Source organism: Neophocaena asiaeorientalis, unplaced genomic scaffold (assembly GCF_003031525.2).
Source record: "Neophocaena asiaeorientalis asiaeorientalis breed wild unplaced genomic scaffold, Neophocaena_asiaeorientalis_V1.1 scaffold320, whole genome shotgun sequence".
Classification (NCBI taxonomy): Eukaryota; Metazoa; Chordata; class Mammalia; order Artiodactyla; family Phocoenidae; genus Neophocaena; species Neophocaena asiaeorientalis.
The window spans coordinates 1283945-1307574 of NW_020174826.1; the positions used below are offsets into that span (position 1 = coordinate 1283945).

General features: G+C 38.6%; 1 protein-coding gene across 1 annotated transcript in view; it reads right to left on the reverse strand.

Moving 5' to 3' along the window:
- NECAB1 (N-terminal EF-hand calcium binding protein 1) overlaps nt 1-23630 on the reverse strand; it is a 282518-nt gene that overhangs the window by 2210 nt on the left and 256678 nt on the right. Inside the window, exons 10-12 of the mRNA XM_024760421.1 lie at nt 9527-9639; nt 3339-3416; nt 1957-2048 (exon numbers count right to left, since the gene is read on the reverse strand). Coding sequence (XP_024616189.1) covers nt 1957-2048; nt 3339-3416; nt 9527-9639 — 283 coding nt within the window. The remainder of the gene's footprint in view (nt 1-1956; nt 2049-3338; nt 3417-9526; nt 9640-23630) is intronic.

Here is a 23630-nt window from a genome sequence, read left to right on the forward strand (position 1 = left end):
GTTATAGAAATTAGATGTGATGTGAAAATCAATGAAAAATAGGGTAGCAATTAAAAGGCATTAAATTGTATTCACTCTGAATTCTGAGAACAGGAATTGATCCAGTTTTATCTGTACTCAGTTTTTCTCTCTAAATTAGGAAATGCTCTGAGAGAGAAAGAGTAATAGAATGCATGTACCAATGATACTAATAGTGCATAAACCTGCCCTTAAGATCTAGAGTAAATATAAAAAATCAGGCTGAGACTGTCAGAGTCAGCCAACTTGAAAGCATTGACACCTGATCTCCCCATCTCCTCACCTAGCTTCAATTCCAGAATTGACTTTTTCATTTTCCATTTATTGCCAATCCATCAAAATCTACCCTAATTTTAAAATTCTTACCATTTTATTAAAACTTCTCTTGTCAAATCCAATTTTCAGTCCCATTCTCTTCAGTCATGCTCTCCTACATAGGCCCCCTGAGGAGCACTGTACCTTGCATGTTACTCCTCTTTTGGTTTCCTTGATACTCTGCAACTGTGACTCTCCTATCTCTGGTTCCCCTCAGTCTCCTTAATGAAAGGAGGCTTTTCTCTCTGCCTTTTAAATAAAGGCAGTTCCTCAGGCTTCTGTTAGATATTTTCTTCTTACCTACACACTTTCTCACCAACCCCCGGCTTCAACCATCATCTTGCTATGGTTAACTTCTGAAAATTCTATCTGCAAGGGAACTCTATGGATATCATCTTGGTTCAGATGCTTTTTTTTTTCCTGGCCTAGATTATTGCCCTGCCTGACCAATTTCTCTCCTCTCGTGACATTCACCTTTCTCCCTCCTGCCACAGTTACTACTGATTAGAGCATTCACTAGCCCTCTCAAAAACCTTTAATGGCTCCATAATACTGTAAGAAGAAAGTTAAAATTCCTTATTTTCAACTCCCATTTCCTACTCTCTCCTCTCTTTGCACATGTACCATATACAAGCCTTATGCTTTAATCATATCTTTGCACCAATTAACACAGCACATTTAACATTTCTTACATTTGTTCATGTCTACAATTTACCTCTAAGTACCTTCTTCTCCATCTTTATTTGTCCAAATCTAATTTTTTAAAGTCCAGCTCAAGGATCATCTCCTCATTAAAAACTGTTAAAGAGGCAATCCACTCCTCTAAATTCACATAGCACATTATGAGTCTAATGGGTAACTACTATGTATGTCCTGAGCTTGTTATTTTTCTACAAACATTTGTCTTTCCTACTGGACAGAAAGCATTTTATAGGTAGGGACTGTATTTTTACTTTGTACCCTCTATAGCTCCCAACACAATGCTTGTTCATAATTGGAGCTCAATCAGTGCTAGTAAACAGGCTAGGAACCCCAGTATCCCCAGTGCTTAGCACTTATTAACATTCAGTAAAAGTATGTTTAATTGGTAATTGAATGGATGGGTAGATGAACAAATAATTTTTGTTCTCAATTATCTTAAATAAGCTTTGGCTAGGCCAGACTTCTCAGGCAAGTTCATTTCAAATTTCTCTTTCCCTTCTCCTTTTTCTCCAATTACAAAAAATATTTAACAATTATTATAATAAAGATATTTCTAACATAATTCTAATCTCCAATCTATGGTCACCTATTTCAAATTTATTCAATACACTATAATATAGTAAAGTATTTGAATAATTTTTTGAAATGTCATGATTTGTACTTCAAATTGTTAAAAGGTGACCAGCAAATGACTAATATTAGGTTTAATACAGCCAGGAATACAAATGGGGTCAACTAAGGACTAAAGGCAATAGAAAAAATATATAGATCTCTTATTTCCTACCCCCACTCTCCAATTTTAAGATAGATAAAAAAATAGAGTACAGTTGATGAAGGGGAAGGCGCTAGAACATACTGTCTTTTAAACAGAGAAAGGCAATACAAAAGCACATAGAAGAATTGTGAACCCAGGATAATTACCAGGAACTAGCATAGTAGACGTGAGTTCTGGAGTTTCCAAGAAATCCACATTACTTCTTTGGAAGGTCTTGCTATAATTCATCTGACGGTGGCTGTATAAATAATTATAGGTTACGGCTGTGCAATTTATTACAATCTTCCTGAGTAGAATGTAGCACAGTTCAAATTCACTCAAGGTGGCAAGGTTTCGGATGATTTAGATTAAGTGCCTGAATACGGATTTCTTTTCTTGGTTATTTACCCTTAAAAAATGACTAAGGAGTAATTTAACAAGTATCACCAGAATTTTTTTTTAAAACAGGAGAGCACTAATTCTCTAGAGAAGATAAAACAAAAGGAGATAACTGTAATTACAGCAAGAAGTTTAAACAGAAGGAAGACTATCTTGGGCATCAGGATGTTTAAAAAATAGGATAGCTAAGAAGAAGGACTATAGATTTTCCATCTCTAGAGGATAAAAAGAAAGAAAAATCATCTAAAAGTGTAGGCCTGGAACTGCAGAGTTGAATAAGTTGCCTTTAAAGCTCCCTTTTGTGCCTGAAATTCTATTGATGTCATTATGCATTATAGCACAGTGTTTAAAATAGCCACAAAAATAAAAATTTTAGGTGAAATATGTATCAAATAAATTTCCAGGTATTTGTTTCATTACCATCATTTAACACCCCAAAATATGGACTTATTGGAGAGCTATATTCTCTGTGCCATTTAAAGCCAACTAGAACTATATAATCTCAGAATAGCAAAATTTCCTTCATCTATTTTTCTAATTATATATTTGTTACTTATTAATAATTATTTTAATTTCAAAGAACTTGATTTATTTTTTAACTTTATCTAGGAATAGTTAACAAATATAATTATATACAAAACTGAATGATTACAAGAGAAGTTGACATGCTTTTCATCTTTTCCAAACAATGTCTTGAATTTCCCTTTTATTTGCAGTAAGTAAAGACATTTCAAAAAGCTGTTAAGCTATGATGATCTTAACCATTATATATAGCTATATTGCAAAATAAAAACCACAGAGCTTAAGAAAAATTAGGAGGTAAAGTTATTTTCATCTTTTTCTGCATCCTTTGTCTCCCACCCCTGCATACCTTAGACACCCATGACCCACATCTAAATCTGTTTACCTGAAAGCATCAGTAAAATGGTAATTCTTAAAGTGTGATCATAATCAAAAGTTTTTGTGCTTCAAAAGGAAAGTAATTTCAAATCCATAAAAAGAGTGAGATTTAGGAAAATGAGCAAATAAGACAGGTTTTAAGGTGAGGTAAAGGGAATGGAGTTTTTTCTACAGGTTCTAAAATTATATCATGTATATTGCCACCTCCCTGGCAAAAAAATTAAAAAAATAAGGCCTGCTCATAACTTACCTATTCCACACACTACTATTCTCCCAGAACTCGTAAATCGTATAATGAGATTCATTTGAAAGCTTCTGTATAGAAATACTGAAATGGAAAAGGAAAGGTGTAATTAGCCACAGGAAATTAAATACAAGAAATAAACTAATATTTCTAATCACCTCTAATCTTATCCGTTTGTATAGGAAACACCTATGGTTCCTGCATGAAAATTGAAGTTTTGTCAATAATTGATTAACATGTCTGTTTGTTTAATATACGTTTTTAGTTTTCTGGTTTGGCATCATGAATACTGTCTCAGTATATTTCAGAAATCACAAATATAACTTTGTAAAATTTCATTCATATATCTATTCAAAAAGATTTTGTGAGTTCTGTTTTGCCAGGGTTCAGAAAAATGTGAGTGCATGCCACCTTCCTTGCCCTCAGCTGTTGCTCTTTGGATCAGTCCAATCAGCCTCCAAAGCTCTTGCCCTTACCTCTATCTCTGGATTGACAGCTTTTGTTTGGGGTCCTGCTGTAAGCTAAGTCACCTGGACCACACTGCTACACAACTAACTCCAACTTTGCCAGTGCCCAGTGTTGGTCCTCCTCCTTTCTCTTTTACACACTCACACCTCTCAACTTTCTCGCTGTCCAGATCAAGTTTGAGTCCATATTCTGGCTATAATTGTAGTTTTTTTTGTAATTGCTTTTCCAATTTAGGGAAGACAAATTTGTTCCTTCCAGCCTTCTGGACTAGCCTGAAAGTGGCTAATAGCCTATATAATATGTTTTGGAGTAGTGAAGAGAGAGGAGGTGGGTGAAAAGACAAGTTGAGGTGAAGACTGGATTTAATCCGGTAGCAATGAGGAGACACAAAAGGGTTTAAAGCAGGGAGAGTCTCTGTTGAAGCTGGGTTTTAAAAGATCCTTCTGATGGCCGTGTGAGGTAGCCTATGGAGAACAGTTCAAAGCAGGAAGAAAAGCTAGAGAGGTAGTGAAATTAGCTTAGGTGAGAGATGATGAAGATCCAAATTAAGGTAGAAAGAAAGGAAGAGGGGATAGATTCATAAATTTAAGGGAGAGTAGGACACAAATATAAAGATTCCTTTAAAAAATTAATTCCACAAGTCCAGCTTGTTCAGCCTAACGTTTCACAGTATATTCAGATTATAAATCAAAATCAGAGGTTAGAAAAACAATAAGGATTTAAAAAAACAAATCAGATGGGGTGCTTTTTTTATTTTTTTTTGTGGTACGCGGGCCTCTCACTGTTTTGGCCTCTCCCGTTGCGGAGCACAGGCTCTGGACGCGAACGCTCAGCGGCCATGGCTCACGGGCCCAGCCACTCCGCGGCATGTGGGATCTTCCCGGACCGGGGCACGAACCCGTGTCCCCTGCATTGGCAGGCGGACTCTCAACCACTGCGCCACCAGGGAAGCCCAGTGTGGTGCTTTTTTAAATGGAAGTATAGTTGATTTACATTATATTTCAGGTATACAGCATAGTGATTCAGTAGTTTTGCAGATTATACTCCGTTAAATGTTATTACAAGTTAATGGTTATAATTCCCTGTGCTATACAATACATCCTTGTTGCTTATCTATTTTATACATAGTAGTTTGTATAAACTACTCTTTTTTAATTTTTTAAAAATAATTTTTATTGGAGTATAGTTGATTTACAGTGTTGTGTTAGTTTTGGGTTTACAGCAAAGTGAATCAGTTATACATAGACATATATCCACTTTTATGATTCTTTTCCCATATAGGTCATTTCAGAGTATTGAGTAGACTTCCCTGTGATACACAGTAGATCCTTATTATCTATTTTATATAAAGTAGTGTGTATATCTCAATCCCAATAAATTGAGAGATTGGGAAAAATTGGGAGAATAGAATATTGATTTAATAGCGAACATACGGTAAAATAGCCAAGCTCAGTGTAAATTTAGGATTTACCTAAGTGTGGCCAGCAGATGGTGGTAACTACACAGAAATTGTAATACTTATTTGGCTTGTAGTTTGGTGTTTTTCACAGAGCTATTGATCAAGCTTGCTTCAGTTAAGATATGATGTAGCAAGTATTGTTATTAGTTCAATTTCAGATTTTCTCGGGAAAGGTTTATAACATAATCAAAGGAATTGAACAGAAAGTGAAACTAGAGATTTTCTAACCCCAGGAGTTTATAGATGGGCTTTTGGGGGGGTTCCTTGAAATCCCAGAAATGAGCTGAAAATTACTGTGCATATCTACTTTTTCCTGGGAAGAGAATCCATAGTTCTCATCATAGTCTAAAAGGATCTGTAATCCCCAAATGTAATCTGACAATGTAATGGTCAAATTTCAGTCCATGACTATGAACTGCCTCCTACAAACTAATTCATTTGTATTACTTATTACATATAAAAATCACTTATCCTGCTATCTGAACCTGCCATTTTCCAGACTAGCCACAAGAAATTCACAAAATTTTAGCCTGATGCTCAAGTTTTGAAGGACTGAAGAAGATAAACACAGTGTGATAAGGTAGTGGTTTGAAGTATAGCCATACAGGCTTACCTTCATCCACCATGTATTAGAGCTTTGTCACCTTGGGCCCATTACTTAACCTGTTTCCTCACCTGTTAAATGGTGGTAATAATAGTACTGAGTACTAAATAAAGCATTACATGTAGAATGTTTTGCCCAGTAATTGGTATATTGTATGTGTGTATATGTGTGTGTATGTATGTGTGTGAGCTGTTAGCTCAATAGTGAAAAACAAAGTAGCACTTTCCTTAGGTGAGTGAAAGCTAAGCCTTAATGCTATCAAAGTTGAGAAACATGACAGAATTAAAAGGAACAGAAAAGAAAATGAGGGAAAAAGACAAATCTTTGAAAACAATGAGGAGCAGCAAGCCAATGATAATGATGATACCAATTATTACATTATTATACATACTAATAACAATGGCGATGGTTGCTAACATGTATTGCTCTGTTCCAGGCCCTGGTTTAAGCATTTCCCATGGATTAAGTCATTTTACCTTCACAGTCACTCTGGGAATCATATGGTAGATACTGTCTGTTGCCTCCCCAACTTTTATTCCCCTCTCTCTAACCAAACCCTGCCATTGTTCATTTTGCAATATATCCAATGTACCCATCAGTGCTGGGCTGAGACAGTCATCACAATCTCCTTTCTGCTAAATATTTGTTTTCTAACCTCCCCTGTATCCAGGAATAGCCATGTAACTTGAGTTGGGCTGATGAGATGCCAAGGGAAGTATGCTGAGAAGCAAGGACTTCTGGGAAACTTTCTGTCCTTAGGTTCAGACATGAGAGGATGGCTTGTTGGTGTTGCTCCTTTCTCCTTCTTCCTGACTGTAGGCCATCTGGTCAAGAGCCAGATGGAAGAGTTGAAAGACCAGTTCAGATTGTGTCTCAAAGGACTATGGGTGAAAATGCTAATCAAAATTGTTCTACAGACTGGGTGCTTTCAATTAAGGGCAAAACTGACCAATACACAGCAATGACATTTAAGGACATTGATATTTGAGACTGTACAATACAGATAATAATACATATGCAGTGATGACACTGAGACAGCAAGAAAAGGTTAATGATAAAATTTTTAGAAACTTCAGTCAGCAATATTTCTGTTAAAAGGGCTTAGGGCTTGAATGATTAGCTTTCAATTATTTGCAAACTTAAAATTACATGATGTAACTCTGAGCTTTTGCTTTGTGACTTTACTAACTTAAACACCCTCAGTCTTCCTCCTCAATGTATTCATACTTCCTGTGGCACTTAAAAACTCACTGGCTAAAGCAAGAGTTCTTTGGCTAAGCTGTCTCTGGATAAGTCACTTAGAGCTTCAGCCCTGAGCTCCAGGACACCTTGAACATTCCAGGAGCTGGAAAATGTCAGTGAAATGGGGAAAAATGATGTAGCTCAGGAACGATTGGGATTAAACATCTTACTTAAGGTAGCTTGGCTCATCAGGAACAGGACACACTTCGTCTTGGCTTCCTCTGTTCCCCAGGTGGCCTACCTTAACTCACAGAGCCTAATCACTGGAGTAAAGGGCACACAGGAGGGATAGTTCCTACAATTCTCCACCACACTACGGCCACCCTTTTATTTTGTCTATATAAAAATGCTGATAAATTAATGGTTCAATGTGCCACAGGGTACCATGAGTTCTTAAGGATGTTTGGCCATAGTACAACTCCCAGGGTTGATTCTTACAATGCAGTTCCACATTCATCTTCCCTACATCCTTGACATGGAGTTCAGAATACATACAAATTCTAGAATTTGGTAGCTGAGAGTGACTTCAGAAATCATTTTATTCTACTTAACAGCTGTGAAATTAAGGCCAAGAACATGGCTTTAATTGTTCATGAATGAGTATCCTATTTTCCCAACTGGTTTCCTAGATCCTTGGAAGCAGAAACTATTCTCAACTTTCCAAAGTCATGCATGGTTCTGAGAATACACTGTGTGCATCACATGTATTCAGTTGGTACCTCCCCGTGCCAAACACAGGGATTAAATAAGCCTTCATGATTACAAAATATGTGAAAAGAGGAATCAAAAAATGTGTGTGTGTGTGTGTGTGTGTGTGTGTGTGTGTGTGTGTTATACATGGGTCACACAATTGCTCTGCTTGGGTTTTTCAGTAACTTTTTTTTTAACATCTTCGTTGGAGTAAAATTGCTTTACAATGTTGTGTTAGCTGCTGCTATATAACAAAGTGAATCAGCTATATGTATACATATACCCCCATATCCCCTCCCTCTTGCATCTCCCTCCCACCCTCCCTATCCCATCCCTCTGGTGGTCACAAGCACGAGCTGATCTCCCTGTGCTATGAGGCTGCATCCCACTAGCTATCTATTTTACATTTGGTAGTGTATATATGTCAATGCTACTCTCTCACTTCATCCCAACTTCCCCTTCCCCTTCCCTGTGTCAAGTCTATTCTCTACATCTGCATCTTTATTCCTGTCCTGCCCCTACGTTCTTCAGAACCTTTTTTTTTTTTTAGATTCCATATATATGTGTTAGCATACGGTATTTGTTTTTCTCTTTCCCAAACCCACTGAGTTAATACAACCCATGTTTAATTCCAGAGCCAGACTTCTTAGCTGCAGAAGTATTCTGCCAGAGTGCGCATAAAATATAACTAGTAATTACTGGGAGGAACACCAAAGAGACATAAAGTATGTGTTTCTATGTGCACATACATGCATGCACACATGTGCTAAAAAGCTTTCCCAATGTTCTAAGAGTATTGTGAAATACAATTTAAACAAGCTCCTAAGGTAGGGGTGGATTTGGTTGTGGCAGTTTTCCAGGAGCAGGTGAGTTTGATCTTTGGCATTAAGGTAGAGCATGGTCTGGCAGAGACCTGAAGCTGGGTGCACACTTCTGGGAAGGAGAGTGGCCAGATCGAAGGCACAGCAGTAAGACAATAGATTATGCTGGAAAGGCAATATGCAGCTGGGCACTGTTGAGGCATAGTGTTCAGGTGAGGGAGAACAAATGGTAGCAGTGCTATGGATCTCTGGGGTCTGTTGGTAGTATAATTGTAGGGTCAGGATAAACTTCTGGCATTTGATAAGCTACTCATTAGATAGTTATTGCAGGTTTCTGAGTAAGAGAATTCTATGATAATTGTTTCCGGGAAATTATAATTGTAGTAGTTGTTTCTCGGACTACTTGGAGTAGAGAAACTGAAGATGAGGTATAGTTAGTATATTTTAGTAGCCTGAGATAACAGAAGCCTGAGCTGGAGTGGCCATGGAAATAACTTTTTTTTTTTAAATGACAAAGTCCTGCCATCAAGACTTCAGAGATGGTGCAATTTCATAATGAATGGCTGAAATAGTGGTTATTAGGCCATAGGGCGCACTCTCAAGGTAGCAATCAGAGCTAGATGCATTAGAGTTGAGGCCTCATATACCAGAGATGATTTAAATCAGAGTGTGAGTCTGCCTGGATGCAAAAGGAGGAATTTCAGTCTATTTGACTTCCCTTGGTGCTCTTAATGCTCAAATCCACACAGAGTCCAAGGATAAAAGAGAAAACAGCTCATTGGAATTGGAGATAGCAAATTCTGCATCACCCTGAGGGCTAGAATGACCAGCATAACTTTAGATGAAGATTCTCAAATACCAGTCCTCCAGACCCCACCTTCATCTAAGACACATGCACAGGAGCACTTACCGCAAGCAACCACTTTGGGAGGAAGCGCTCTCCACGTAGTGTTTCAGAGCAAGTTGGAATTCTTCCAAGTCCTCTTCTATCACAGACATCTGACGCTGCACAAGCATGATGTGCTGCAGAGGAAGGGGCAAGTGTTACTTTGTTGACTATCATGGAGCCTCCCTAAGCCAACCCCCTACTGCTCATCCCATCCCTCCTCACAAAACAAACAATTTTTCATCTAAAAATGACTAAAAAGCCCATGACTAGTCCAAGTAATAACACTGTATAAAAGCTGTAGTATAGGCAGGATATTTTCTTGCCTCTAGTAACAGGCACTAAAAAAGGTGTCCTTCATGATGACATATTTCCCTTTTAAAAGCAGTGGTTCTCCATCAGAATCACTGGGGAGGTTTTAAAATTGCATTTATATCAGAATCTCTGGAGTGAGGTTCACGCACTGGTATTCATAAAAACCTCTCCAAATGACTTTAGTGTGCAGCCAGGGTTGGAATCACTGACCTAAAGTCACTCACCAAATTTTAAAGAGAAGTTTTATTGTACACAGTGCACAGCTCCAGCTTCTCCTTGGCTATTTTGTGATATTAGACATATTATGAATTTCATTACAAACAACCAAATTTCAAAAAATATGTGTTCACTGACGCATTTCCAAAGCTACATAAACCATCACAGGGTTCTCAAACAATTAACCACCTATAATAGGCCCCACTCAAATCTCATGGCATTAGATGAAGCCTGTGTTTAATGGATCATGCTGGGTTGGATGACAACTGATTCTTGTAACAAATCCTATTATCCTTATAGCACCTGTCGTTTGAATACTTTCCTAAAGATATGCCTATGGGCTTCTCATGGTATTTTGATCTCAAGATTAGTCCTTTCCTCATCACTTGTTGGTAGTGAATCATAAAAGTGCAAAAACAACAAGGATTGGAGGTGAATTATAAAAGTGCAAAGCAACAACAATAATGTGAGAAAGATTTAGAATATGAGGAAACTAACTTGCATGATCTTACCCAGCTATGTAGAAGTAGAGCTAGAATTAAGCCCCTAGTTTGCTATCTCCAATTCCAATGAGCTTCAACAGCTACCATTGGATGAACACTAATTATATTGTAGGTATTATGTTAGGCACTTTTTATATTGAACAAATGTTCCTACTTTGTGTTCCTACAGGGAATTAGTAAATGCTGGATTCTAGTATACAGTGATGGATTAAGATAGAATTCTTGTCTTCATAGGTTTTAGCAAAGAAATAAACAAGTCTTGAACACTGTGTCTAAGAAGTAATTTTAGGTATGGCCCATGAAACTTATTGTATGTAAATTGATCAGAATTCTACTAAAATTTTGACCAACTGTATTGCCAAATAAATTTTGATCCTTGTGTTAAAATCCTTTGACTATTTAAGGCTTAAAATAATTTTGGGCCCCCAAACTCATATGAGCTGGAGGCAGGCTGTGAATACTGCATAACCCCCAAGAAAGGTAATGTTCCACAATGGGCTGATTCAGGTGTGGTCATGGATGATAATGGACCAAGAAGAAACTCTTAAAGAAGAACAGAAAACAGGGGTCCTCTTAGAATGGAGATCTGGTGTCTAATAGTGGAACTTCCTTCATTAACCAGATCTCAGAATGGAGATCTGGTGTCTAATAGTGGAACTTCCTTCATTAACCAGATCTCAGAATGGAGATCTGGTGTCTAATAGTGGAACTTCCTTCATTAACCAGATCTCAGAATGGAGATCTGGTGTCTAATAGTGGAACTTCCTTCATTAAAATACCTTCCCAGCATGAATTCATCGTTGCAACTAACCTGTGAATGTTGTGTATTTCCTATTCATCTATTTTCTGAGTGGCAGTTTTATGGCATTTATCCTGGCCTAGTTTTATCATTGTATATTTTATCTGTGTGTGTGCAGAGGTTGGGCATTTCAGACCTTAAAGGGCTACATCCTGACCTTACAGATAAGACTAAACATCATCCAGGGATCCTGGATTTGAGCTAGAAGCAGTAACTGGAGGAGACTTTGGGCGGTCTCCCTTGTGAAGGTAATGTGTTCTATAAATGTGAAAAGAAAGTTGCAAATGAACACCTGATGACCAGAAGGTAGACTATGGCACAGACTCCAAACTGTTCATCAAAATCCATTTCTTTCTTCTTTCTAGATATAGAGTTAGACATACAAATTCCATTATCCCTTGCAGTTAGGTGTAGCCAACCGACAAGTTCTCACCAACAGAATATGAGCAGAAGTACTGTGTACTACTTTTGAGCCAAGACTTTCAGGAAAGATGTGAGCCTCCTCCACCTTCTCTTTTTCTTTTCTGCTAGTAAGATGAAGACCTGCCTTAGGACTGGCAGGCCCATAGGTGAGAGAAGTCTGTGTCCCTGAATCATTGTGTGGACTATTTACTAGGAAAACTTTTATTGCATTGGAATCATCCTACATCTTGGGTCTATTTGTTTCCATAACCTAGTCACCTAAATGAGTTCAGTAATTTTAATTGAGCGTTATCTTATTTCCCTTCAGGATCAGGAATCAAAGTCAATAACTATCTCCTAAGGTTGTATAATGAACAATCAGCCTTCTATCTGACTCTTCCAGGGCCTAGGTTTTTTTTTGTTTGTTTGTTTTTGTTTTCTGTAACATCTTTATTGGAGTATAATTGCTTTACAGTGGTGTGTTAGTTTCTGCTTTATAACAAAGTGAATCAGTTATACATATACATATACATATGTTCCCATATCTCTTCCCTCTTACATCTCCCTCCCTCCCACCCTCCCTATCCCACCCCTCTAGGTGGTCACAAAGCACCGAGCTGATCTCCATGTGCTATGCGGCTGCTTCCCACTAGCTATCTATTTTACATTTGGTAGTGTATATATGTCCATGCCACTCTCTCACTTTGTGCTAAAGATAATCTCTACCAAAATAATTATGGATACATCCTTTTGACAAAAATCTACAGGTCAGGTATTTGATGAACAGTGACTCACATGATTCTTATGGGCTTTCCTAATGAAATATTATAAATATATCCACCTATTCCATCACAATTCTTTTAGTCTGAAGGCAATTGTTATGTGATCTAGTGAGGCAGGTTATAAATATGACCAGAGTCCTTCACTGCTCCCTGAACCCATGCCCTTTGAAATGTGACTTTTTACTTCTCCATCTAGACATGGATTCTATTTCCCCTTTTCTTGGATCTGGGCTGGACTTCTAACTTGCTTTGGCCAACAGAACATGGCAGAAGTGGCACTGTGGTGGTTTCAAATTTAGGCCCCAACAGACCTTGTGAGTTTCCACCCTTTTGCTTGGATCTCTGACATTGTCATGTAAATGAGCCCTGCTAGAGCAGGGGTCAGCAAACTTTTTTTTTTTTTTTTTTTTTTTTTTTTTCGATGCGGAGCACAGGTTCCGGATGCGCAGGCTCAGCGGCTCCGCAGCATGTGGGATCCTTCCGGAACGGGGCACGAACCCATGTCCCCTGCATCGGCAGGCGGACTCTCAACCACTGCGCCACCAGGGAAGCCCCAAGCAAACATTTTATGTAAAGGGCCAGATAGTAAAGGTTTTAGGCTTTGAAGGCCATATGGTTCCTGTCACAACTACTCAACTTCCCTGTTTTATTGTGAAAGCAAACATAGGCAATAAATAAACAAATGGGTATGGCTCTATTCCAGTGAAACCTTATATATAAAGACAGGCAGTGAGCTGTAGTTTTGCCAACTCCTATGCTGGAGGATTAAAACCACATAGAACAAAGCTGAGTCAGTGGATTCATCCTAGCTGAGGTCCTAGACATGAGAAAGCCCAGCTAAGATCAGTAAAGCTGGCATGCAGCTGATTACAGACGCCAAAAGGGAACCAGCTGAGACCACCAAGATGACCTCGCCCTAAATTGCCTACATGCAGAATTGTGGTTTAAGCCATTCCGTTTTGGGTGGTTTGCTATATAGCCATAGCTAAATGGTTCATTTACGTATATACATGGATGTGAATATGATTTGGAAAAATTAAATTTACTTTGCAATCCAAACAAGGCACTTCTTTCCCCTCTTTTCCTCAGATATGTACACAAAGAAATAAACTTATAAAGGGGCCCAGATAATCTGCCTGCATTTTATGACTACTGTGACAAGTGGAGCTTTTTGAATCTTGGGTAATTTAAGGTAGACTTTCTGAGGTCCAAAGAAAATCCTTATATTTTTCTATGCTGGCTAGGTTAAGATGTGGTATATGGAGTATGGGAGAAGTAGGGAAGGGGTCCTAATATCTTCATGATATTTCTATATGTCTCTTGTTTAAAATATACAGACTTTAATCCTTACTGAAATCTGAGATCCTATAATGTAAATGGCCAGCCCAGAACTTTCTTTCACGGTAGAAAATAGTGCTACATTTTTGTTTCTCTGCTTTGGAAGGGGTTAGTGTTGCTTTTATGACTTACCTTATAGGGATTTTGTTACAATGGAATTAGGGTGGAATATTAGGGATTTCTTGGGCTGAGAAGTGCTAATTATGAAAGGTTAATCCAGGTTTACTGAATAGTATTTGCCAGTGACGTTACGTTACAGTTGCGTGTACCTCTGATTTCTTGGATCTTTTTATTTCAAGAAATATCAGCTTTTTAAATAACTGGAGACAAAGAAATGTTTTAAACACAACCAATTTGTTTTATGTTATTCTGTCTCTATTTACTACATTTACAACTGTGTTCCAAGCATTCTTCAGAAACATCAGAACCTTCCTTGTGTGCTCTTGTTGGAGTCTCTTAACAGCTACTGCAAAGCAAGACTATGTTTTCAAAGTCTCAGACATATTAGTTGGCAATAGCCCACAAAACACATTAAAGTGCATGGTAGAATTAATTTACTCACAAAATATTATTCATAGGTTTAATGAGGATACAGAAGGAAAAAAAAAGATATTAGATTTGTAAACTCCTATTGTATGAAAAGGGATTCTAGTGTATATATACAAAAATAATGTGCTCAAGAAAAGTTAACAGTTTTTGAAAAGCACCAGAATGTGATAAAACTTTGTTTAAAATTATATTGACTTTTTTGTTAACATCTTTACTGGAGTATAATTGCTTCACAATGTTGTATTAGTTTCTGCTGTATAAAAGAGTGAATCAGCTATACATACCCTTATATCCCCATCACACTTCCCTCTTGCATCTCACTCCCACCGTCCCTATCCCAGCAATGTGCTGATCTCCCTATGCAATGTGCTGATCTCCCTATGCAATGCAGCTGCTTCCCTCTAGCTATCTATTTTACATTTGGTAGTGTATATATGTCAATGCTACTCTCTCACTTCGTTCCAGCTTCCCATTCCCCTTCACCATGTCCTCAAGTCCACCCTCTATGTCTACATCTTTATTCAAGTCCTGCCATTTCTCTAGGAGGTGGGTCAAAAAGGATGTTGCTGTGATTTATGTCACAGAGTGTTCTGCCGGTGTTCTCCTCTAAGAGTTTTATAGTGTCTGGTCTTACATTTAGGTCTTTAATCCATTTTGAGTTTATTTTTGTGTATGGTGTTAGGAAGTGTTCTACTTGTATTCTTTAACATGTAGCTGTCCAGTTATCCCAGCGCCACTTATTGAAGAGGGTATCTTTCTCCATTGTATATTCTTGCCTCCTTTATCAAAGATAAGGTGACCATATGTGCATGGGTTTATCTCTGGGCTTTCTATCATGTTCCATTGATCTATATTTCTGTTTTTGTGCCACTACCATACTGTCTTGATTACTGTAGCTTTGTAATATAGTCTGAAGTCAGGGAGCCCGATTCCTCCAGCTCTGTTTCTTTTTCTCAAGATTGCTTTGGGTACTTGGGGTCTTTTGTGTTTCCATACAAACTGTGAATTTTCTTCTTCTAGTTCTTTGAAAAATGCCATTGGTATTTTAATAGGGATTGCACTGAATCTGTAGACTGCTTTGGGTAGTATAGTCACTTTCACAATGTTGATTCTTCCAATCCAAGAACATGGTATATCTCTCCATCTGTTTGTATCATCTTTAATTTCTTTCATCAGTGTCTATAAACTGTAAGTTTTCTGCATACAGGTCTTCTGCCTCCTTAGGTAGGTTTATTCCTAGGTATTTTGTTCTTTTTGTTGCAATGGTAAATGGGAGTCTTTCCTTAATTTCTCTTTCAGATTTTTCATCATTAGTGTATAGGAAAGCAAGAGATTTCTGTGCATTAATTTTGTATCCTGCTACTTTACCAAATTCATTGTTTAGCTCTAGTAGCTTTCTGCTAGCATCTTTGGGATTCTCTATGTATAGTATCATGTCATCTGCAGTGACAGTTTTACTTCTTCTTTTCCAATTTGCATTCCTTTTATTTCTTTTTGTCTCTGATTGCTGTGACTAAAACTTCCAAAACTATGTTGCATAATAGCTATGAGAGTGGGCTACCTTGGCTTGTTCCTGATCTTAGTGGAAATGGTTTCAGTTTTTCACCATTGAGAATGATGTTGGCTGTGGGTTTGTCATATATGGCCTTCATTATGTTGAGGTAAGTTCCCTCTATGCCCACCTTTATGGAGGGTTTTTATCATAAATCGGTGTTGAATTTTGTTGATAGTTTTTCTGCATTTATTGAGATATCATATTGTTTTTATTCTTAAATTTGTTAATATGGTGTATCAGATTGATAGATTTGTGTATATTGAAGAATCCCTGCGTTCCTGGGATAAACTCCACTTGATCAGGGTGTGTGATCCTTTAGTGTGCTGTTGGATTCTGTTTACTAGTATTTTGTTGAGGATTTTTGCATCTATGTTCATCAGTGATATTGACCTATAGTTTGTTTTGTTTGATATCTTTGTCTGGTTTTGGTATCAGGGTGATGGTGGCCTCGTAGAATGAGTTTGGGAGTGTTCCTCCCTTTGCTATATTTTGGAAGAGTTTGTGAAGGATCAGTGTTAGCTCTTCTCCAAATGTTTGATAGAATTCGTCTGTGAAGTCATCTGGTCCTGGGCTTTTGTTTGTTGGAAGATTTTTAAATCACAGTTTCAATTTCAGTGCTTGTGATTGGTCTGTTTATATTTTCTAATTCTTCCTGGTTCAGTCTCGGAAGGTTGTGCTTTTCTAAGAATTTGTCTATTTCTTCCAGGTTGTCCATTTTACTGCCATATAGTCGCCTGTAGTACTCTCTCATGATCCTTTGTATTTCTGCAGTGTCAGTTGTTACTTCTCCCTTTTCATTTCTAATTCTGTTAATTTTATTCTTCTCTCTTTTTTTTCTTAATGAGCCTGGCTAATGGTTTATCAATTGAGTTTTTCTTCTCAAAGAACCAGATTTTAGTTTTATTGATCTTTGCTACTGTTTTCTTCATTTCTTTTTCATTTATTTCTGATCTGATTTTATGATTAATTTCCTTCTGATAACTTTATTTTTTGTGTGTTTTTTTTTTTTGGTGAGTCTTCCTCTAATTGCTTTAGGTGTAAGGTTATGTTTTTTATTTGAGATTTATCTTGTTTCGTGACGTAGGATTATATTGCTATAAACTTCCCTCTTGTTGCATCCAATAGATTTCGGGTCATTGTGTTTCTATTGTGATTTGTTTCTAGATGTTTTTTTATTTCCTTTCTGATTTCTTCAGAGATCTCTTGGTTGTTTAGTAGCATATTGTTTAACCTCCATGTTTTCATACTTTTTACAGTCTTTTTTTCCCTATAATTGATATCTAGTCTCATAGCGTTGTGGTCAGAAAAGGTACTTATACGATTTCAGTTTTCTTAAATTTACCAAGGCTTGATTTGTGACCCAAGATATGATCTATCCTAAAGAATGTTCCATGAGCTACTGAGAAAAAAGTGTATTATGTTGTTTTTGGATGGAATGTCCTATAAATATCAATTAACTCCATCTTTTTTAATGTTTCATTTAAAGCTTGCGTTTCCTTATTTATTTTCATTTTGGATGGTCTTTGCATTGGTGAAAGTGGGGTGTTAAAGTCTCCTACTATGATTGTGTTACTGTCGATTTCTCCTTTTATGGCTGTTAGCATTAGCCTTATGTATTAAGGCACTCCTATGTTGGGTGGATAAATATTTACAATTATTGTATCTTCTGCTTGGAATGATCCCTTGATCATTATGAAGTGTCCTTCTTTGTCTCCTGTAATGGTCTTTATTTTAAAGTCTATTTTGTCTGATATGAGAATTGCTACTCCAGATTTCTTTTGATTTCCATTGCATGGAATACCTTTTTCCATCTCCTCACTTTCAGTTTGTATGAACCGCTAGGTCTGATGTGGGTCTTTTGTAGACAGCATATATGTAGGTCTTGTTTTTGTATCCATTCAGCCGGTCTATGTCTTTCGGCTGGAGCATTTAATCCATTTACATTTAAGGTAATTATCTATATGTATGTTCCTATTACCAATTTCTTAATTGTTTTGGGTTTGTTTCTGTAGGTCTTTTCCTTCTCTTGTGTTTCCTGTCTAGAGAAGTTCCTTTAGCATTTGTTGAAAAGCTGGTTTGGTGGTGCTGAATTCTCTTAACTTTTGCTTGGCTGTAAAGGTTTTAATTTCTCTGTTGAATGTGAATGACATCCTTGCTGGTAGAGTAATCTTGGTTTTAGGTTTTTCCCTTTCATCATTTTAAATATGTCCTTCCACCCTCTTCTGGCTTGCAGCGTTTTTGCTGAAAGATCAGCCGTTAACCTTATGGGGATTCCCTTGTATGTTATTTGTTGCTTTTACATTTTTTCTTTGAATTTAATTTTGACAGTTTGATTAAGATGTGTCTTGGTATGTTTCTCCATGAATTTATCCCATAGGGGACTCTCTGCATTTCCTGGAATTGATTGACTATTTTGTTTCCCATGTTAGGGAAGTTGTTAAGTATAATCTATTCAAATATTTTTTCAGTCCCTTTCTTTTTCTCTTCTTCTCTGGGAACCCTATAATTTGAATATTGGTGCATTTAATGTTGTCCCAGACATCTCTGAGACTGTCCTCAATTCTTTTCATTCTTTTTCCTATATTCTGCTCTGCAGTATTTATTTCCACTATTTTATCCTCCAGGTCATTTATCTGTTCTTCTGCCTATTTATTCTGCTATTGATTCCTTCTAGAGAATTTAAAATTTCATTTACTTTGTTGTTCATCATTGTTTGTTTGCTCTTTAGTTCTTCTAGGCCTTGTTAAAAGTTTCTTGTATTTTCTCCATTTTATTTCCAAGATTTTGGATCTTCTTCTCTATACTTAATCTGAATTCTTTTTCAGGTAGACTGACTATTTCCTCCTCATTTATTTGGTCTGGTGGGTTTTTACCTTGCTTCTTCATCTGATGCATATTTCTCTGTCTTCCCATTTTGTTTAACTTACTCTGTTTGGGGGTCTCCTTTTCAAAGCCTGCAGGTTTGTAGTTCCAGATGTTTTTGGTGTCTGCCCCCCGTGGGAAAGGTTGATTCAGTGGTTTGTGTAGAGTTTCTGGTGGAGGGCACTGGTGTCTGTGTTCTGGTGGGTGGGGCTGGATCTTGTCTTTCTGGTGGAAGGACCATGTCTGCTGTTGTGTTTTGGGTGTCTGTGAACTTTGTATGATTTTAGGATACCTCTCTGTGAATGGGTGTTGTTGTTTTCCTATCTTGCTAGTTGTTTGGCATTAAGAGTCCAGCACTGGAGCTTGCTGGTGGTTGGGTGGAGCTGGGGCTTAGTGTTGAGATGGAGATCTCTGGGAGAGCTCTCACTGATTGATATCACATGGGGCCAGTAGGTCTCTGGTGGTCCCATGTCCTGAACTCAACTCTCCCCACTCAGAAACTCAGGCCTGACATCAGGCCAGAGCATCAGGACACTGTCAGCCACACAGCTCAGAAGAAAACACAGGAAAAAGAGAGAGAGAAAAAATTAAGATAACAAAATAAATAAGGTTATTAAAATAACAAAATTTAAAAGTAGTAATAATAGAGAGAGCTTCAAGATGGCGGAAAAGTAAGAAACAGAGATCACCTTCCTCCCCACAAATACATCAGAAATACATCTACATGTGGAACAACTCCTACAGAATACCTACTGAACGCTGGCAGAAAACCTCAGGCCTCCTAAAAGCCAAGAAACTGCCCACATACCTGGGTATGGCAAAAGAAAAAAAAAAGACAACAGAATAGGGAGGGGACCTGCACCAGTGGGAGGGAGCTGTGAAGGAGGAAAGTTTTCCACCCACTAGGAAGCCCCTTCGTGGGTGGAGACTGTGGGTGGTGGAGGGGGGAAGCTTCAGAGCCATGGAGGAAAGTGCAGCAACAGGGGTGTGGAGGGCAGAGTGGAGAGATTCCCGCTCAGAGGATCGGTACAGACCTGCACTCACCAGCCTGAGAGGCTTGTCTGCTCACCCACTGGGACGGTTGGGGGCTGGGAGCTGAGGCTTGGGATTCGGTCGGATCCCAGGGAGAGGCCTGGGGTTGGCTGGGTGAACACAGCCTGAAGGGTGCTAGTGTGCCACAGCTAGCTGGGAGGGAGTCTGGGAAAAAGTCTAGAGGTACCGAAGAAGCAAGAGACGTTTTCTTGCCTCTTTATTTCCTGGTGCCTGAGGAAAGGGGATTAAGAGAGATGCTTAAAGGAGCTCCAGAGATGGGCACAAGCCGCGGCTATCAGCACGGACACCAGAGATGGGCATGAGATGCTAAGCCTGCTGCTGCAGCCACCAAGAAGCCTGTGTGGTAGCACAGGTCATTATCCACACCTCCCCTCCTGGGAGCCTGTGCAGCCTGCCACTGCCAGGGTACCATGATCCAGGGACAACTTCCCCGGTAGTATGCATGGTGCGCTTCAGGCTGGTGCAACATCATGCTGGTTTCTGCCACTGCAGCTTGCCCAGCATCCGTACCCCTCCCTCCCCCCAGCCTGAGCAGGCCAGAGGCCCTGAATCAGCTGCTACTTTAACCCTGTACTGTCTGTGTGAAGAACAGACACCCTCAGGTGACCTACATGCAGAGGTAGGTCCAAATCCAAAGCTGAACCCCGGGAACTGTGCAAACACAGAAAAGAAAGGGAAATCTCTCCCAGCAGTCTCAGGAGCAGTGGATTAAATCTCCACAAGCAACTAGATGTACCCTGCATCTGTGGAATACCTGAATAGACAATGAATCATCCCAAATTGAGGAGGTGGACCTTGGGAGCAATGATATATATATTTTTTTCCCTTCTTCTCTTTTTGTGAGTGTGTATGTGTATGCTTCTGTGTGTGATTTTGTCTGTATAGCTTTGCTTTTACCATTTGTCCTAGGGTTCTGTCTGTCCCTTTTTTTTAATTAAAAATTTTTTTGTCTTAATAATTATTTTTTATTTTAATAGTTTTATATTATTTTATTTTTTATCTTTCTTTCTTTCTTCCTCCCTCCCTCCCTCCCTCCCTCTCTCTCTCTTTCTCTCTCTCTCTTTCTTTCTTTCTTTCTTTCTTTCTTTCTTTCTTTCTTTCTTCTTTCTTTCCTCTCTTTTATTCTGAGCCATGTGGAGAAAAGGCCCTTGGTGCTCCAGCCAGGCATCAGGGCTGTGCCACTGAGGTGGGAGAGCCAAGTTCAGGACACTGCTCCACAAGAGACCTCCCAGCTCCACGTAATATCAAACAGTGAAAATCTCCCAGAAGAGATCTCCATCTCAATGTCAAGACCCGGCTCCACTCAATGACCAGCAAGCTACAGTGCTGGACAACATAGACCAAACAACTAGCAAGACAAGAACAAAACCACATCCATTAGCACAGAGGCTGCCTAAAATCATAATAAGGCCACAGACACCCCAAAACACACCACCAGTCGTGGACCTGCCCACCAGAAAGACAATATCCAGCCTCATCCACCAGAACACAGGCACTAGTCCCCTCCACCAGGAAGCCTACACAACCCATTGAACCAACCTTAGCCACTGGGGACAGACAACAAAAACAATGGGAACTATGAACCTGCAGCCTGTGAAAAGGAGACCCCAAACACAGTAAGTTAAGCAAAATTAGAAGAGAGAGAAACACACAGCGCATGAAGGAGTAAGGCAACAACCCATCAGACCTAACAAATGAAGAGGAAATACGCAGTCTACCTGAAACAGAATTCAGAATAATGATAGTAAAGATGATCCAAAACCTTGGAAATAGAATGGAGAAAATACAAGAAACATTTACCAAGGACCTAGAAGAACTAAAGACCAAAAAAACAATGATGAACAACACAATAAATGAAATTAAAAATTCTCTAGAAGGGATCAATAGCAGAATAACTGTGGCAGAAGAACGGATAAGTGACATGGAAGAAAAAATAGTGGAAATAACTACTGCAAAGCAGAAGAAAGAAAAAACAAGGAAAATAATTGAGGACAGTCTCGGAGACCTGTGGGACAACATTAAATGCCCCAACATTCTAATTATTGGGGTCCCAGAAGAAGAAGAGAAAAAGAAAGGGACTGAGAAAATATTTGAAGAGATTATAGTTGAAAACTACCCTAATATGGGAAAAGAAATAGTTAACCAAGTCCAGGAAGCACAGAGAGTCCCATACAGGATAAATCCAAGGAGAAACACACCAAGACACATATTAATCAAACTATCAAAAGTTAAATACAAAGGAAAAATATTAAAAGCAGCAACGGAAAAAACAACAAATAACACATAAGGGAATCCCCATAAGGTTAACAGCTGATCTTTCAGAAGAAACTCTGCAAGCCAGAAGGGAGTGACAGGATATATTTAAAGTGGAAAGAGAAAAATCTACAACCAAGATTACTCTACCAGCAAGGATCTCATTCAGATTTGATGGAGAACTTAAAACCTTTACAGACAGGGGCTTCCGTGGTGGTGCAGTGGTTGAGAGTCTGCCTGCTGATACAGGGAACACGGGTTCGTGTCCCGGTCCGGGAGGGTCCCATGTGCCGTGGAGTGGCTGGGCCTGTGGGCCATGGCCACTGGGCCTGCACTACCAGAGCCTGTGCTCTGCAGTGGGAGAGGTCACAGAAGTGAGAGGCCTGTGTACCGCAAAAAGAAAAACAAAACAAAACACCTTTACAGACAAGCAAAAGCTAAGAGAATTCAGCACCACCAAATCAGCTTTAGAACAAATGCTAAAGGAACTTCTCTAGGCAGGAAACACAAGAAAAGGAAAAGACCTACAATAATAAACCCCAAACAATTAAGAAAATGGTAATAGGAGCATACATATCAATAATTACCTTAAATTTAAATGGATTAAATGTTCCAACCAAAAGACATAGATAGGCTGAATGGACACTAAAACAAGACCCATATATATGCTGTCAACAGGAGACCCAATTCAGACCTAGGGACACATACAGACTGAAAGTGAGGGCAAAGAAAAAGATATTCCATACAAACGGAAATCAAAAGAAAGCTGGAGTAGCAATTCTCATATCAGACAAAATACACATTAAAACAAAGACTATTACAAGAGACAAAGAAGGACACTACATAATGATCAAGGGAACAATCCGAGAAGAAGATATAACAATTGTAACTAGTTATGCAGCCAACATAGGAGCACCTCAATACATAAGGCAAATACTAACAGCCATAAAAGGGGAAATCGACAGCAACACAATCATAGTAAGGGACTTTAACACCCCACTTTCACCAATGGGCATATCATCCAAAATGAAAATAAGTAAGGAAACACAAGCTTTAAATGATACATTAAACAAGATGGACCTAATTGATATTTATAGGGCATTCCATCCAAAAAAAACCAGAATACACATTCTTCTCAAGTGATCATGGAACATTCTACAGGATAGATCATATCTTGGGTCACAAATCAAGCATTGGTAAATTATGCACAACCAGTAGAGACTGAACCAGGAAGAACTAGAAAATATGAACAGACCAGTCACAAGCACTGAAATTGAAACTGTGATTAATAATCCTCCAAGCAACAAAAGCCCAGGACCAGATGGCTTCACAGGCGAATTCTATCAAACATTTACAGAAGAGCTAACATCTATCCTTTTCAAACTGTTGCAAAATACTGCAGAGGGAGGAACACTCCCAAACTCATTCTACGAGGCCACCATCACCCTGATACCAAAACTAGACAAAGATGTCACAAGGAAAGAAAACTACAGGCCAATAT